The sequence below is a fragment of the Vombatus ursinus genome, unplaced genomic scaffold, assembly GCF_900497805.2.
Source record: "Vombatus ursinus unplaced genomic scaffold, bare-nosed wombat genome assembly UNPS02014791.1, whole genome shotgun sequence".
NCBI classification, from domain to species: Eukaryota; Metazoa; Chordata; class Mammalia; order Diprotodontia; family Vombatidae; genus Vombatus; species Vombatus ursinus.
Window position 1 is genome coordinate 73,353,614 of NW_020954569.1, and position 16,382 is coordinate 73,369,995.

At 34.4% G+C, this 16,382-nt stretch overlaps 1 protein-coding gene across 5 annotated transcripts in view; it reads left to right on the forward strand.

Moving 5' to 3' along the window:
- The window catches only part of POLI (DNA polymerase iota), a 35,426-nt gene extending 19,351 nt beyond the window's left edge, over positions 1-16,075 (forward strand). For 4 of the 5 annotated variants that reach the window (XM_027869045.1, XM_027869048.1, XM_027869047.1 and 1 more), the window contains 5 exons: positions 2,158-2,336; positions 6,012-6,103; positions 9,007-9,137; positions 10,885-11,090; positions 12,637-16,075. In XM_027869045.1, coding sequence (XP_027724846.1) covers positions 2,158-2,336; positions 6,012-6,103; positions 9,007-9,137; positions 10,885-11,090; positions 12,637-13,458 — 1,430 coding nt within the window. In that variant the 3' untranslated portion in view covers positions 13,459-16,075. The remainder of the gene's footprint in view (positions 1-2,157; positions 2,337-6,011; positions 6,104-9,006; positions 9,138-10,884; positions 11,091-12,636) is intronic. The other variant, XM_027869049.1, reaches the window with a different exon arrangement.
- Positions 16,076-16,382: the final 307 nt, after the last annotated feature.

Here is a 16,382-nt window from a genome sequence, read left to right on the forward strand (position 1 = left end):
CATGACCCCATTCGGGGTTTTCTTGGCAAAGATACTGGAGCGGTTTGCTATTTCCTTCTCCAGCTCATTTTACAGGTGAGGAACTGAGACAAATAGGATTAAGTGACTTGTCTGAGGCCAGATTTGAACTCAGGAAGAAGAGTCTTCCTGACTCCAAGCCCAGCACTCAGTCAACTGCATCCCTTACCTTCCCTCTAGATATTTAGGACTACCAAATATATAACCGTATGATCGTATAGTTAGAATGAGAAGAGACCTCAGAGATCATCTCCTGTAATGGTTGTCAAAATATGCTCCAAGGACCCCAGGGACCACTGAGACCGTTTCATGGGGTCCATGAGTTTAAAACTATTTTCATAGTCATAATACTGTTATTTTTCCATTAAAACATTCCTCCCTTTTCTATCTACATATCTTTGTGAGGCCAGAGTTTTTTCATATACTTCCAACCAGAGCATCATTTTTTCACAGAGAGAATACAAGAGCAGATAAGAGAATCCAAATGTCTTCTGTTAAGTCAGACATGCAAAAATATGTGAAACAATGCCACTCTTCTCATTAATTTTTTGTTTTAAAAATGTGGTTATTTTCACACAAAAAACATGCTATTTGTGTTTACATGAAGTGGGTTTATTATTTTAAGTGAATTCATAAGTATTTTTAAAATGATCAGTTTTAATATCTAATATGGTAGATATTGCTACATAACAGTTACACACATAAACAAAAGCTCTTTGAGGTCCTCAGTAATTTTTTTTTTTTTTTGCTTTTTTGGTGAGGCAATCAGGGTCACACAGCTAGTAAGTGTTAAGTGTCTCAGGTTGGATTTGAATTCAGGTCTTTCTGACTCCAAGGCCAGAGCTCTATCAACTGTGCCACTTAGCTGTCCCAGACCTCCATAATTTTTAAGAGTATAAAGGGGTCCTGAGATTAAAAAAAATTTGAAAATCACTGATATACTGAAACCTCCTAACTTAAGATAAGAAAATTAAGACCTGTAGAGGGTCTTAGGCTAACTAGTTAACTAAGGGCAACTAGCTAACTAAGTGTCAGGGCTGGAATTCAATACTAGGTGCTCTCATTATAAATCCAGTGCTCTTTTCTACTATACCATGTTGGTTTCCAAGGCTTCTAGATAAATGAGGTGTTACTGTACTTAAAAATTGTAGTGGATAAATACAAATCATTCTTATTTATGTGAAAGCCAACATGGTGTAACGGAACAAGTGATTGATTTGGAAATGTGGGATTGTACCCTGCTTCCAGCACTCATGCTATGACTCTAAGTATGCCACCTAAACTCAGAGCCTGTTACGGCATCTGTAAAATGGTTAATAAATATATTTGGTGCCTCTTTCCCAGGTTATTATGAAAATCAAATGAGAAACTGCATAAATTCCCTTTTCTAAACTTGAGTTCTTATTTGTATTACTTTAGTATTAGATATTCTAATTAAATTCTCTATTGAGAAATAGAGGGAAAAAAGTAAAGGCCTATATCAGATTGTGCGCTGTCGTGGGGAGGGAAAGAGAGGAAAAGTTAAAACTCAAAAGCTTATGGAAGTGATTGTTGATAAATCAAAATAAATTAATTTTTAAAAAAATAGAGGCAACTGATGGCTCAGTGGATAGAGCACTAGGCCTAGAATCAAGAAGATCTGAGTTCAAATCTAGTCTCAGAACACTTCCTAGCTGTGTGACCCTGGGCAAGTTACATAACCTCTGATTGTCTGACAAAAGGATCCACTGGATCCATTGAAGAAGGAAATGGCAAACCCCTGTAGTATCTTTGCCAAGAAAACCTCATGGACCATGGGGTCATGGAGAATCAGACACAACTAAATGACAGAACAACAACAAATTTGAAAAATACCTGTGAATTGCTAACATCTTCAGTGTTATTTAAAACAAGATGAAAGTTTCATTTAATTTAACAAACATTAAAAAATAACAATTATGATAGTACTCTGCTGGGCTCTTGTAGGGAAACAAAATATATAGTCCCTGTTTTCCAGAACTACAGCCTAATTCAGAATGAGTTTGGTCTTTGGAAATTTCTGTACTAAAATTAAAAAGCTTAGATGATTAATTATTAATCCTTGTTAATTTTATTTGTATGTGAAATACTGCATTCATTCATCTTTTTCTTATTACCTAGGTATTGGCTATAAAACTACCAAACGCCTTGAATCATTGGGTATCAGTAGTGTCCATGATCTCCAAACCTTTTCACCTGAAATACTAGAGAAAGAACTAGGAATTTCAGTTGCTCAGCGTATACAGAAGTTCAGCTTTGGAGAAGATAACTCCCCTGTGACTCCTTCAGGACCACCTCAGGTGAATGTTTCATGTAAAGTTCTGTGCAACTTTTCAGAGTGAAAGAAAGAGTTTTGAATACTACATTTATAGTCAATTAAAATTTTAAGAGTTTTGGTGTGTCACAACTAAACTTTTCTAATTTGATTGGTTAACCCAGGGGTGGGGGACCTGTGGTCTCAAGGACACATGTGGCCTTTTAAATCCTTAAGTGCGGCCTTTTGACTGAATTTGCATCCAAATTCAGTCAAAAGGCCGCACTTAAGGATTTAGAAGGTCATAGGTTCCCCACCCCTGGGTTAATGAAACAATCCTTTCTTCATAAAATTATGATTTGTTGCATAAGATCAATAATTGTTTTTAAATCAAAGACAATTTAGAAAAGGGTTTACTATTTTACATAACTAATTTGAATAAAATGCAGCCAGTTTTCATGTGCACAAAAGACAAAATTAAGTTTTAAATTTCTATTCTTGTAATATAGCTTTGCTTAATTATACTGTACATTGTTGATGTTAAACACGGTATTTTTAAATTATCTAAAATCAATTTTATGAAGACTTAGTGGTGTTTTATAATAGATATGCTTAGAAGGTAAGATATTTCTTAGGAAGATGGGAGTAACGGTGAAGGGTGACAGAAGTATTGCTAAATTGATACATTTATCAAATGAAATAATAATTGTAGAGCATTTAGCATGTATTGCTTGGCACATAGTAAGCACTATATAAATGTTAGCTCTTATTATTAGTATTCTATAAATATATATGTAGACAGATATGCACATTTATTTTAACTTATTCTTTTTGACTTCATAAAAGGAGATTATAAGAGAAAGAATTTTTACTGCAGTCAAATGAGTTCCATTGATAAACAAATTCAACAATAATTTTAATGTGCTAAAGGAAACTGAAAGGAAGAAGGATGGAAAAAAGTCCACATTTACCGAATTGAAAAGGCAAAAATAGCTAGGGGAAAAACATGTTGCATAGTACAAAGATTAAATTATTAGCAGTGTAGCGTAAATGTCAAGAGTATGGATATTTGGGGAAACTATTACAATTCTTAATCTTTTCAACCACTTGTGTGATGAAATCCTTAGGTAAATTCCTTTTTTGAGTGTGCCTTACCTGATTTTAATTCAGGCTTTGTTTTTTAATATTTAAACATTCTTCAATTATTTATCTTCTGTTGTGTGACAGTCTTTATTCAACGTTAGTTAACTCCATATCCCATTCTCTAAAGTGCTGTTCCAAACCAATTTTACTCTCTTCAAGTCTGTAACCCACTTCTGACTTCTGCGCTCTGCAGATAGCCTACTTTTCTGAGGTGAAGGCCATCTATCTACTTTGAAATTCCTTGACTTTCCTCACATTCTCTTCCTTCCCTCCTGTTTCAGATGAACCTTTCTTCCTAAGATCTACTCCTTTTCTTTTCCCCAGTTTATTTCCTTCCCATCTTCAGTACCTTTCTTCATCATCCATACTCTTTAATGTGTTTTAAGTTGCTTTTATCCACTCACCCTATCCTTTATACCTATAAACGTGCTCAGGTCTCCTCTAACTCCCCTAACTTTTCCTCACCTTCCTCATGTTACCTAGTCAATGTTCCTCCTTTCTTTCTTCATGCTGATCACACTCACTGTCTTATATACCCTCGTCTTTTGACTTGCAAACTTCTTGAAGAACACTCTGTGCATCCCTCTTGTGCCTTCCTTAGATGGTTATCAGCTACTAGTTCCTCAGTTCCATGCAACTGCATCATTTCTCACTACTCTACAGAAACTTCTTACATTGCTATTAATTTCCAAATTGCCAAATCCAATGACATTTCTCATTTGTTATCTTTTGCCTCACTATTGCATTTAACAATATTCACAACCCTTTTTGTCCTCTCCTTCTACAACTACTTCTGAAGTGACTCCAAAAAGTCTTTGTTGACTCCTTTCCTTCTCATGCCTTATCTTTTCCCAGGATTTTGTCCTTAGTCTGTTTCTCTTCTCTTTCTCTTGGTGATCTCATTGACTCTTGGGGCTGTGGTAAGTTAAACCCAGTGAATGACTTCCAAATCTCTATCTTCAGCTCAATCTCTGGACCCCAATTTCATATTTTCTGTTTAAATTCAACATGTGTAACATAAACTCATAGAATCATAGCACTGGAAAGGACACTTAAAGGTTATTTAGCTCATTGCCTACCCTTAGTATAAGTCCTTATTAAAACTGATTATCTTCATCTCCACATTTATTCTTCTTTCTGACTTCTGCATTTCTGTTAATGGGATTGCCATTCTTCTAGGCACTCTCAGCACCAATTTTTATTTGTTTCTTTCCCTTCTTTACCTTCCATGTTCATTTGGTTAAACTCAGCACACATCTTCTAAGTGCCTGGTATGTGCAAGACATTGGGCATACAAAGATAAAACAAGACAATTGCTGATTCCAAGGAGCTTATGTTCTACTAATTGTGATTCAAGGGCTTTGTAGCACTGGTATAGCTCTTGAGGCCATCTTTGTTTGCCATCACTACTCTAGTCCAGATCACCTTGCCCAGTCTATTACAAAAACTGCTAAACTCATCTTCCCATCTATGATTTCTTCCCCATTTAATTGTTCCTATACACTATTTCAGATCAGTGTTACTGTATAGATGTGATTGTATCATTCTACACAGAGAAGCAACATGGCATAGTGAAAAAAAAAAACCCACAATATAACAGTGTTCTTGGTTCTGAGTCCTGCCTGCCATTTACTAGCCATTTGGCTGTATGCATGTCATTAATCTTTCAAAGAGAGCCCAAGCTTTTAAGCTATAAAATGGATTTGCACCACTTATTTCACAGGATTATTTTGAGGAATAAGCTGTAAAGGCTGTTATTATTGTTGCTCAAAAACCATCAGTGGTTCTCCTTTGCCCAAGGGTTACATTCCATACCTTATTGCCTGGCACTCGAGTCCCTCTACAGAATGGCTCCAACCTATCTTTCTGGTCTTACCTTACTCACTTTCCTGTAATCTATTTATTCTGTTTTATTTAATCTCAGCTATTCAGTTATTTATGTACATACCTTGTCTCCCCTGCTGGATTTTAAACTTCTTGTGGTCATGGGACATGTATTTTATTGCCTTCAATCTCTATCATGTTTTCTGTTTAGTAGGCACTTAATAAGTATTTATTGAATCAAGTTATCTTAATTCACAGCAGCTCTGGTATGAGGTAAGATGGGAAGGATACGATCACCTTCATTTTACTGAAATTGAAGCAGAGCTTTCCTGAAGTCACAGTAGGGTTGGAGCTAACACTGGAGCCCCAACATTCCAGGAAGCTTCTAAAAGGCTGGTATTGTAGCACATCATCCAATCAGTCAGCTTTCTTAACCACAATTCCAGAATGCTTTCCATTAGAGCATATTACTCTTATTAAGGATACTAACTGTTAAAAATATAACTAAATATAACTAAACCTAAGGAATTAATAAAGTGTGGTAGATATGAGTAAAGAATTTATATAAGTGCCCTTATTTAGAAACATAGAATCCTAGATTTAGAGCTAGAAGATAACTTACAGACCATCTAGGTCAGTCCCTTATTTTACAGATGAAGAAACTGCTATTTGGAAGTTTGACATGTGTTCTAAGAGTAGAAATTGTTTATCAGGGTGTGAAATAATCCTTTAACATTTGTGTGTATTTTGGTAGTCCTTTAGTGAAGAAGATTCCTTTAAAAAGTGCTCATCAGAAGTGGAAGCTAAAAAAAAAATTGAAGAACTACTTGCTAGTCTTTTGAACAGGTGATTTGCCTTCTTGCTGAGTTATCTTGTTTGTATTCTATAGACTATACATTGAAAGGATAATTGATATTCTTTTTTATAAGCTGTAGATTAAGCTGGAGACTAAAAATTAAGAGATAAATTAACTGTGAAATTTCTATGATGTGCTAACAGGAGTAATGATATATCCATTTTTACAAGATTTTTTTTTTCTTTTTTTACTTCTGTCACTTAGAATTTAGTAACTTGGTGGCTATACCGAGGCTCTTAAAAAGACTCCCTTGATTTGCTGTTTGACAATAAGGAAGAACTTGAAATTTTTTCTGTGACAACTGCATTGTCCTACCCTCCCTGAAACTAACATATCACCGTTTGCTTTTGCTTTAGGAAAAGGGAAAGGGTTGAGTGGGGATCAGGATTCAGGGAAGTCAGATCATTGAGCCTGCTGTAATCTAGCAGGGTCTTTTTCTAAATCTCTATTGGAAAAGGTATATTTATTCTTAGGTTAAAGAGGAATTAAGAAGATGAATATACAGTGCTTTGAAGCTTATTCTTCCAGTTTATGGCTCCTCCCTACCTTTTCTTAGACTGTTTATATTTTACAATTATGATAAAAGAAGGAAATGGTTAACTTTGAGTGAATAAGGTTATATGAAAGTTTGACAGGGACTGTATAAGTATAAAAATATGAATTTATGAGTTGCTTCTGAGACCATAGGCTTGGCAAGTAAATTCAGCCTTCTGACCCATTTGCCATCAGATCCACTTCTATATATTCTCTAGAAAATTGTTCCTTTCAGACCCCAACTTCCAATTCCCTGATTGGACTTTACTCTATTAGAGGTTTTTTAGGGTGTAAACCATGGTGGTACTTTCTACTTTAGGACTGAAAGGAGAATCCAGCAACAAAAAATCCTGTAGGTAAAGGCAGAGAGGCTATGATTGTAGATTCAGTTAACAGTTGACTGTGAGTCCCAAAAGTTGAATTTCTCTAGTTTTCCCCACCACTTGGAGCAAGGCTTTCATCTGTTCAGCATAACCATGCAGTTTAGAGTGCTAGTCAGCTGAGGACAGATTAGTATGACCCAGCTCCAGCATTATGACTCAGCCTGTTCCTGGGAAGACTGCTGTGGAATTGGGTCATGCAAATCATTGTATCCAAATACAAGGTTATTCTGAACTCCCTAACTTTTATGAACAATTATGTGTGGCAGAGAAACCACAGAAATACAGTTTTCCTATTGTCTCCCACTCACAGAACTGGCCATCGGCCATTTGCACAGAACTGGGGTTGCACGTCTTGACCATGTGAAGATGCCTACCATCTACCACCCATCCACTGAAGAATTTTCTTTTTCATTCTGAACTTTGAACAAAAAATGAATACAACAAGCATTTCCACATTCATTGTGGAACAGGAGAGGATGGTACATGAAACTGCAAATCTCTTTTATGTAAAGATCAGCAAATAGTTTCAATGTATATAATTAAAGAAGCATGTTGAAAATTCAGAGGTTTCTTGTACTTCCCTTAAAAGGGGAAAATCTGGGACAGCTCGGTTACATAGTGGATAGAGCCCCGGCCATGGAGTCAGGAGGACCTGAATTCAAATCCGGCCTCAGACACACAATACTTACAAGCTGTATGACCCTGGGCAAGTCACTTAACCCCAATTGCCTCACCGAAAAAAGAAAAGAAAAGGGAATTTATCTTAGGATAAATTCCTTAAAATAATAGTAGTTTTTTTCTTCTTTGAATCCTTCTGAAATCTAATGCTTTTTAAAATGCTGAAGTATTTGGTGATGAATATTATGCCAGATTGATTGTTTACATCATGTTTTTTCAGTTCTTTGTGACTTGGATAGTTTAAAATTACTTCTGTCCTTAAACATGAAGAAGATTATTTCTTTAATTAGTTTAATCTATTAGAACATATTTAACTGTGAGATAATAATTATTGATATGTTTATAGAAAAGGATAAAAATGTTATTCTGAGTAAACAAAGTCATACTTATTAGAAAATTCAGTGGAAAAGCAATTAAAGATAAATAGGTATTTCTTACACACTTCTGAGTGTTCTATTTAAGTCTCCAGCTAAAAATGCTCAATTTGAGCAAGTTTTTAAAAGTGGATATTATTCTTGTTCATTGTGACTTGCTCATCATCTCTAGAAGACATGTCAAAGAGATTCAAATCTGTGTTTTGTAGAGTAGAAAGGAAAAAGTCATCATCAGGATTTTTTCCCTCAGGAATGAGGTATTCTAATTAAATTTTTTCCAGTTAATTGAAATATATCCCTCTGAGTGCCAAAACTTTTTTTTTGTTTGTTTTGACCATTTTTATTAGAACTCTTTCTAAAAAATACATTATACATTTACCTGCCTTCTTAAATTGAGTATAGTGAACATAGTTTAATTCTTTATTTATGAATCAGGGTCATTACTAGTATGTTCAGTTTCTACAGAAATGCCCCTAAAAGTATATAGGGCTATTTACATAGTGATTAACTGGCCCTAAAATAGTATGCTTTTTTGTATACCTGCTTTTAAAAATTTATTTGCTTCCTTCCTCATTAGGTGCTTTTTTCTCTGTTACTTGTCTTAAAGTGCATCATAGCAGCAGTGCTACTTGACTGTCTTGCTTCTGATTTGCTGTAGGCTGGCAAAGCAGATAACCAAGCTTGTTAGAATTATTTTGTAGAAATTAAGACTAAATAGATTCTGAGTGTGAGCTTGAGGGGCTGTCCTATGAGTATAAGGACTTTGTGATAATTATTTTTGTTGCTCTGTGGTCTTTTTCATTTCCTGGTTCTTGGCTGCATTGTAGACAGTCGCAGTTTCATAGTTAAGAAGCTTCCAAAGTTAAGTGAAGTGCTGCTGTGCCTTATTTGAAATTCCTAACTATCATGGTTCCTTATTTTCAGAGTATGCAAAGATGGAAGGAAGCCACATACAATAAGATTAATCATCCGTCGGTTTTCATCTGACCGATATTTTAACCGTGAGAGTCGTCAGTGTCCTATTCCATCTCATGTAATTCAGAAGTTAGGGACAGGTTTGGGCTTGTTTTATTGACTTCTTCATTTCTTTCTTTGTTGTGAATAGACTTTTCCATTTGCATTCCGTTTAATTTTGCTATATTGAGAAATTCATTACTACAAGGTGTCACTGGAATTTTTAACAAATTAAATATTTAACAATTAAACAATTAAATATTAAATTTTAACAATTAAATATTAAAAATTTTTAACAATTAAATAGTAGAACTATGTTAGTAGTACAGCCTGTTGCTGTGCCCTTGTAGTCTCACAACTGAACCCCAGAGACCCATATAAACCACCTTTTCTTTAAATTATAATTAAGAAATATCCTTAAAGATGTATTTTTTTTAAACAAAATAATAAAAAAGAGTAAAAATTTTTTAAAAATTAAGGGCTTTTTCCATCCTTTTTTCTTATAGGCTCCTTTAGCAGTAACAATTTTTTTGACTCATTGCTTGGTCATTTCAGGACTCCAGAAGCTGACCCCAAAATATCAAATGTTTTTGTAGTAGTAGATTGTAGAAGAGAATTTTGGACAGGGATCAAGGGGAACCTTGTCATAGATGGTGTCCAGGTCTAACGTATGCCAGGGAATAGGAAGACTGTTTTCAAATGTGGAGAACTTGTAGGATAACTAAAGAGCTTTAAACACTTACATTTTAGGAGTCTCTAGAATAAGCCAAATGTTAGAGGAAATACTCTGTGATGCAAAGAGCACTGGACTTGCATTCAGGAGATCTGCGTTCTAATTCTGCAGTGAGTAGGCTTCATGACCCTAGGCTCGTAACTTCACCAATCAAAGTATTAGTTTCCTTACCTGAAAAACAAGTGCTTTGAAGTTTATTCTTCTAGTTTATAGCTCCTCCCTACCTTTTCTTAGACTGTTAATATTGTAAGATTATGATAAAAGAAGGAAATGGTTAACTTTGAGTGAAGCCTTTTTACCTTCCAGGTGTCTTAGAAGGACTTAATGATAAGCCTTATTCATTAGGTTTCCTATTGTCATCTTTAGGTATGGGCTAGTTTTGCTGCCTAGATGATCAGTATAAAGATAGCAATGGTATCAGTGGGGAATTAAAGCATCGTAAACAATTGTTACAGGAATGAGGGGACTGCCACTCTTCCCCATCAATAATGATGATAATAACGGATACTGATATAACATTTTTATCATTTTGCAGAATTCTTTGATATATGGATTATTTCTTTGGACTCTCACAAGAACCCTGTGAGTCAGATACCACAGGGGTTGTTATCATTGTCTTATGGGGAAGGAACCTGAGGTTCAGAAAGTCTAAGTGACTAAATCGGAAAGTGGGGGTTGTGCCACCAGCCCATTTTTCCCTAGAAAATGTCAAGCTAATTATTTTCTCTTTTTTCAGATAGTGAAACTTAAATACGAGGCAGGTAAAAAGGCTTTCCCAATTCAGAGGGGTCAGAATTGCTTATTCTTTGGCACTGCATCACTTCTAATTTCTTTTATAGTCATAACTTTAGCTTGTTATAAAAAAATTTTTAAATCCTTTTTTTTTTTCTTTTATTAAACCTGCTGAACCTCTTGGCAATTTTAGGATTAAATACTACTTGTAATCATTTGGCTTTCCATGTTATTGTAAGATACCTCAATTATATGTATCCTAGGTTTTATTTTCTTGATTTTATCAGTGCTTTAAATCTATCTTATTCATAATTAAGCTCTTGATTCTAATAATTCATGTAAATGCATTTATTTTTCTTACCTCTTTTAAATAATTCATTTAGGAAATTATGATGTTATGACCCCAATGGTTGATATACTTATGAAACTATTTCGAAATATGGTAAATGTGAAGATGCCATTTCATCTTACCCTTCTAAGTGTGTGCTTCTCCAATCTTAAATCACTACCTACCTCTAAGAAAGGATCTATCGAATTTTATTTAACACCATCATCATCAACAACTTCACACTCTGGCAAGCGCACTTATGTAAGTGCAGGGTTTGGGCAAATAACTAGGTTGTTTAGATTGTGTGTTTAAGGTCATGAGAGTCCAGCTCTGGTACTGTGTGCTGCTTTCTCTGGATTAGGTTTTTATTCATTTATATTCCCAGTTGTTACTGTTTTATTAGAGTCTTTTGTTCATCTGATTTTGACATTAAATGTTCATCGAATCTAGAAACTTACGCCATTGATTAAAACAGCTGAATGATTTCTTTTGTTGATCATATACGTTGTGTAACATAAATGGTAGAGAAACTTGGAATTTTGGAAGTAGAAATAAGTTTTCAGATTGTACTGGGTATTATGAAACAGGCTTAAAAAATCAAGACCTTTTAATTTTCATTTCCATAGAAGAAGGCAAATGAATTTTCATTAAAATGCTTCAATTACTTATCCTGACATTTTATTGAGCTATAACAGCAGCATTTATATACATTATATAGATGGGCTATTGAGTGACACTCATGTCAGAGGTAAATAGTAAAAGCTGGCAAAAGTCAGTGATATTTTCAGATGATTAAAAAATACAACAATAATTTGTTGGCCCTTAGCTATGATAACCAAAAATGGAATGATTAACAAAAACACTATTTTAAACTATATGATTCACATCTAGAATAAGGCTGTCAATTTACTTCTTAATTTGCAGCAATTAATTTTTTATTGTAAATGTTACTGAAACTGTTTTAAAATATTAATTTGTAATTTTAAAATGAAAACAAACATCTAATTAGAATGTTAAAGTCTGTTTTATCAAATAATATTTATTAATGTGATGAGCTTATGCCAGTTATAAATTTAAGTAGGCACTTAATTTAAAAAATATTAGTGATATAAGTAATATCTAGTTGCTTATGTGCTAGAGACAATAAATAAGAAAAATTCAGTGAGATTATATAGATAACTTTTAAGACAAGATTAAAAAAATATCTTAGCCAAAGTTCCATAGAATATAAATTTTTAAAATTATCTTTATATATTGATAATAGTGTTTTATAAATATCATAGTAATGATTTTTCTTCTCTGGTGTTTCTGTTATTCTTCAGAGTAGTAATTTTCTCAAATAATTGTCCTTATTGCACTGTGCAGGAATTTATCTTTAAAGTAACTTTGGACAAATAACTTAATTTCCCTGGGTCTCAGTTTCATCATCTATAAAATGAAGGGGTTAGACTTATATACTATCTCTAAGGCTCCTTCTAGCCCTAAAATTTTGGTTTTAGCCAGTTTAGTTTGTAACATTAGCAATTCACCTACCTGGGAGGATAGGTCATGAATCATAGGGTTAGTGATATGAGAACCACATGACAGAACTAGATTGCTATGGTTTAATCATACTTACTTGAAACTAATCACAGGAAGTTTTGAAGCCTATTGGGGGAAAAGTGCATGCTCCTAGATTTATATCTAGAGTAATGTATTAATTCATGTCTTAACATGGACAGACACATCCTAGCATGAACATGGATGTGTCATGGGCAGTTTATCTATGAGATCATATATTTATATTTTAAATTTTTTTGTGTTCTAGAAAATGAAAGATACTCATATGGAAGAATTTTCACAAGACAAGGAAATAAACTGGGATTTTCTACCAAGTGGAAGAATTGAAAGCATAAAAACTGGAGAGTCTCCAGTAGATACTTCAAATTTTACTAAAGAAAAAGAAATTCATGATTTTCCATTTCACTCACTTCCTGAGGGTATTGACCATGAAGTCTTTAAGCAGCTTCCAGTAGATATTCAAGAAGAAATCCTTTCTGGCAAAACTAGAGAAAAAATTCAAGGAAAGGGAAGTTTGAGTTGTCCATTACATGCCTCTAAAGGAGTGTTATCTTTCTTTTCTTCAAAACAAATGCATGACATCATTTCAAATCCCAGAGATCATTTATCCAATAGCAAACAGTTAGCCTCTATATCTACCAGTGAACCAGGTACATCAGGTTTAAGTAGCACTGGTTCCACTTACCTGTTTAGCCGAAAGGATTCTCCTCACTATTTAGACAGTGAGCTGAGAGATGAAAGAATGAGTCAAGGACCTAAAGAATCCCAAGGATTCCATTTTTCAAATACAAACCCTGCTGTGTCTATATTCCATTCTTTCCCAAACTTACAAAGTCAGCAGCTCTTTTCCAGAAGTCACACTGCAGATAGCCATAAGCAGCTTACAGGCTCAGTTTCTCAGCATCTCAGTCTTACAGAAAACAAAGAACAAGAATCTTCAGAGGAGGAAATTACTTTTCCTTCTGGCATTGACCCTGCAGTTTTTTTTGAATTACCAGAAGATGTTCAAAAAGAACTTTTGGCTGAGTGGAAAAGAACAGGATCCTCTTTCCAAACTGTACATGAATAAGCATGATGGAAAAAAAATCTAAAAATATATGCTAAGCAAATAGCAACAACATTATGTTCCCCTCAGTCTAACAGCTTATTAAGGTGTTTGATATTAAACCGTTTATTAGGTATTCAGTAATGTAGAAATCTGACTAATATGAAACATTCCAGTAAAGCACAAACAGCAGAAGGGAGGTAAACTCTTACATAAAGCATAGAAGTGTTCATATCAGAATAATGTAAAGTATTATCTTCCTCTCATTTTTAAGCTATTTTATATTGAAGATTTTCAATAAAAAGAATATCATGGTCAGCATTAGTACATATTCCATAAATTTGGGAAATGTATGCATGCATATGTAAATTTTAAATTTCCACATAATGCTGAACTGTAGGAAGTTAAAGAATAGCAATAAATGTTTCCTTTTTGAAATTTGAAGCAGCCCAAGAACCTCAGCTCACTGAGAGATATGAAAATATGGAAAACTTTAGTTTCAGCCAACTTATAAAAACATTGACTTTGCCTCGGGTAACTAACATACATTCCGTAATATAAGCTGACAACAAAATATTCAGGTTTAATGGATGGTTCCAGTCACTGTGTGTTCAAATAGTTCAACTAGCTTTTATTGGCTGGGGTGGGAGGGGCAGGTGGGTGCAAGAAGGTGAAGACTCCATAGGGAAAAATTAAGGGTATACTGGCATTAGGACTTCAGTGTACAAGGTGGGGTTGTCCTAAGAACTCTTATTTTGACCCAGATGGTAAGTAAGGGAGAATTTTAGCTTGCCATTTTTTATACAGGACTGTGGGGAGTAGATATGATATTTCTACAGCTTTTGCTGCATATTTGAAGCTGGAACTCCTTGCCATCAAATATGAGAAAAATATTATTTTCATCTCAGTTATTAATCATCTCCAACTTCCCCTTCCAGGTCAAAAATTGGCAGAGTAATGATACCCCATGCTTGTGACATAAGTGTATCTTTGTAACTTGTCAAAGTACCCTGGAACACTGGTTAGGAAACTGATATTTAAGGATATGGTGGAGGTATCTCCATTGACAAGCATGGCCCATCTTAAGAAATTTTTGGTCTATATAGAAATAATCTATAGGAAAAAACTTGAGATTGTTTACAAGGCAATATGCATGCAAGTGAGTATAAGATTCTAATATCTTTCTTTGTGTTTGGACTCCCTTAGATTTTAAGTAGTCAGTGGTTACTGAAGGCCTTTTCCCTTTATAACCCAAAGAAAAATTATAGCACAAGTATTTTGAAGGCAGCTAAAATGAAATTTCTAGCAGGAATGATAAAGGCTCAACATCTTGTAACTATTTGGAGCTCTGCTATAGATGTCCTTTATTTAAAACATTTTTTAAATTCTCCAAATGTTATAAGTTCTCTACAGTTAAACTCATCAGAGAGGCTCATAGAGGACATAACTTCTATCAGATAATTTCCTTTTTGATATTCAAGTGATCTATCACCTTGGATGATTTCAGGGTTTAACAACATAGTTAAGCTATCTAAAGTATATTGACCTAAACTCTTAGTTGTGGCACAATTGATAAACGTAGCATATGAGATGTACTTGACCAATCATTATCAACTGTCAGTCAATCATATGTCCTGGTGAGTAGAATTAGCTTACAGATGGCTTTGGAATAGGTATAAAAGAGTAAGAGACATAAATAGGCCATGACTAAGTTTAAGAAACAAATCTTTTTTAGGAATGCATACGACTTTCCAGTATGGTTTTGAAAAACCTTAAAAGGAAGAGGATAAGACCCTTTTCTCTCAAAATTGTTATGATTTTTCAGGCTGAGAAGTTTCTGTCTTGTTCCGACCAGTCACGTTACTCAACTGTCCTTTTTCGAGGCCACTTTTCAAAATGAACTTGTTTCAATGCAGTGCAATAATTTTTTAAGTCCTTTTATATAAATGGCACTGAAGATACAAAGATTAAAAAACGATGATGTTGTTGGCCTCAGGGAGCTTGTGTTCTCTGTGGTTAATACCCTTTTTCCAAATTATTCTCGAAAAGACCACAACTGGTTAAGGAGGTGATGTGGTAGTTTGGAAAGAACATTGAATTTTGTGTCCAGATATATGGGTTTGAATACTGTGTCTACTGCATACATACCACTGAGTAATTTCATACCAATCACAGCCTTTCTAGGCTATAATTTTCTTATCTATGAAATGGGAAATTTGGATTAGATGATTTTTAAGGTTCATTTCAGATCTAAATCCCGTGAATGTTTTGTGTCCAGGAAAGACAATGATATCTCTCTTAAAAAAAAATTATAAAGTCCTTTTTTCACAAACTGTAGTATAGCTATTACAAATTATCTTTATTTTGCAAATTGTAAAACTGAGGCATAGAGAAGTAAAGTCACTCACCTAGAGTCCCACAGCTAGTGAGTGCTGGAGCTAAGATTCAAACGGAAGTATTCTGTTTGTTAAGATCAGTAGTTTTTCCACTGTACCACATTTCATCAATGACCTCAATGGTTTTGTAATTCATTAATGTCATAGATGCTAAGGTAGGAACAGTGGCAAGGTCAGGAGATACAAGTATGGTGATATGTTGTAGTAAGACATTTTAGCTTATAAAGTAAACTCAGTAATGCAAACTGTTTTATCTCTTGTTTTTTACAGAACATGGAGGTAGAAGCATTGGTTCAGATGGTATTCTTGTATATGTACACAGGCATTGAATTTCATTTTTAGAATCATGGCAGTAGCCATGGTTAGGAAATACATGATTGGGTACACTTTCCTTTTGAAAAGCGTTTCTTAATTTTAGTGGAGTGCAAGGAGGAGCCCAGATATATCAATTACATAGAACAAAAAGTAAAATCCTAGGGAGAACAGTAGTCCACATCATGTTTTATCTGTCTAGTTTGGGTCCTGTGGCATTTGCAATGGACTTAACATCTA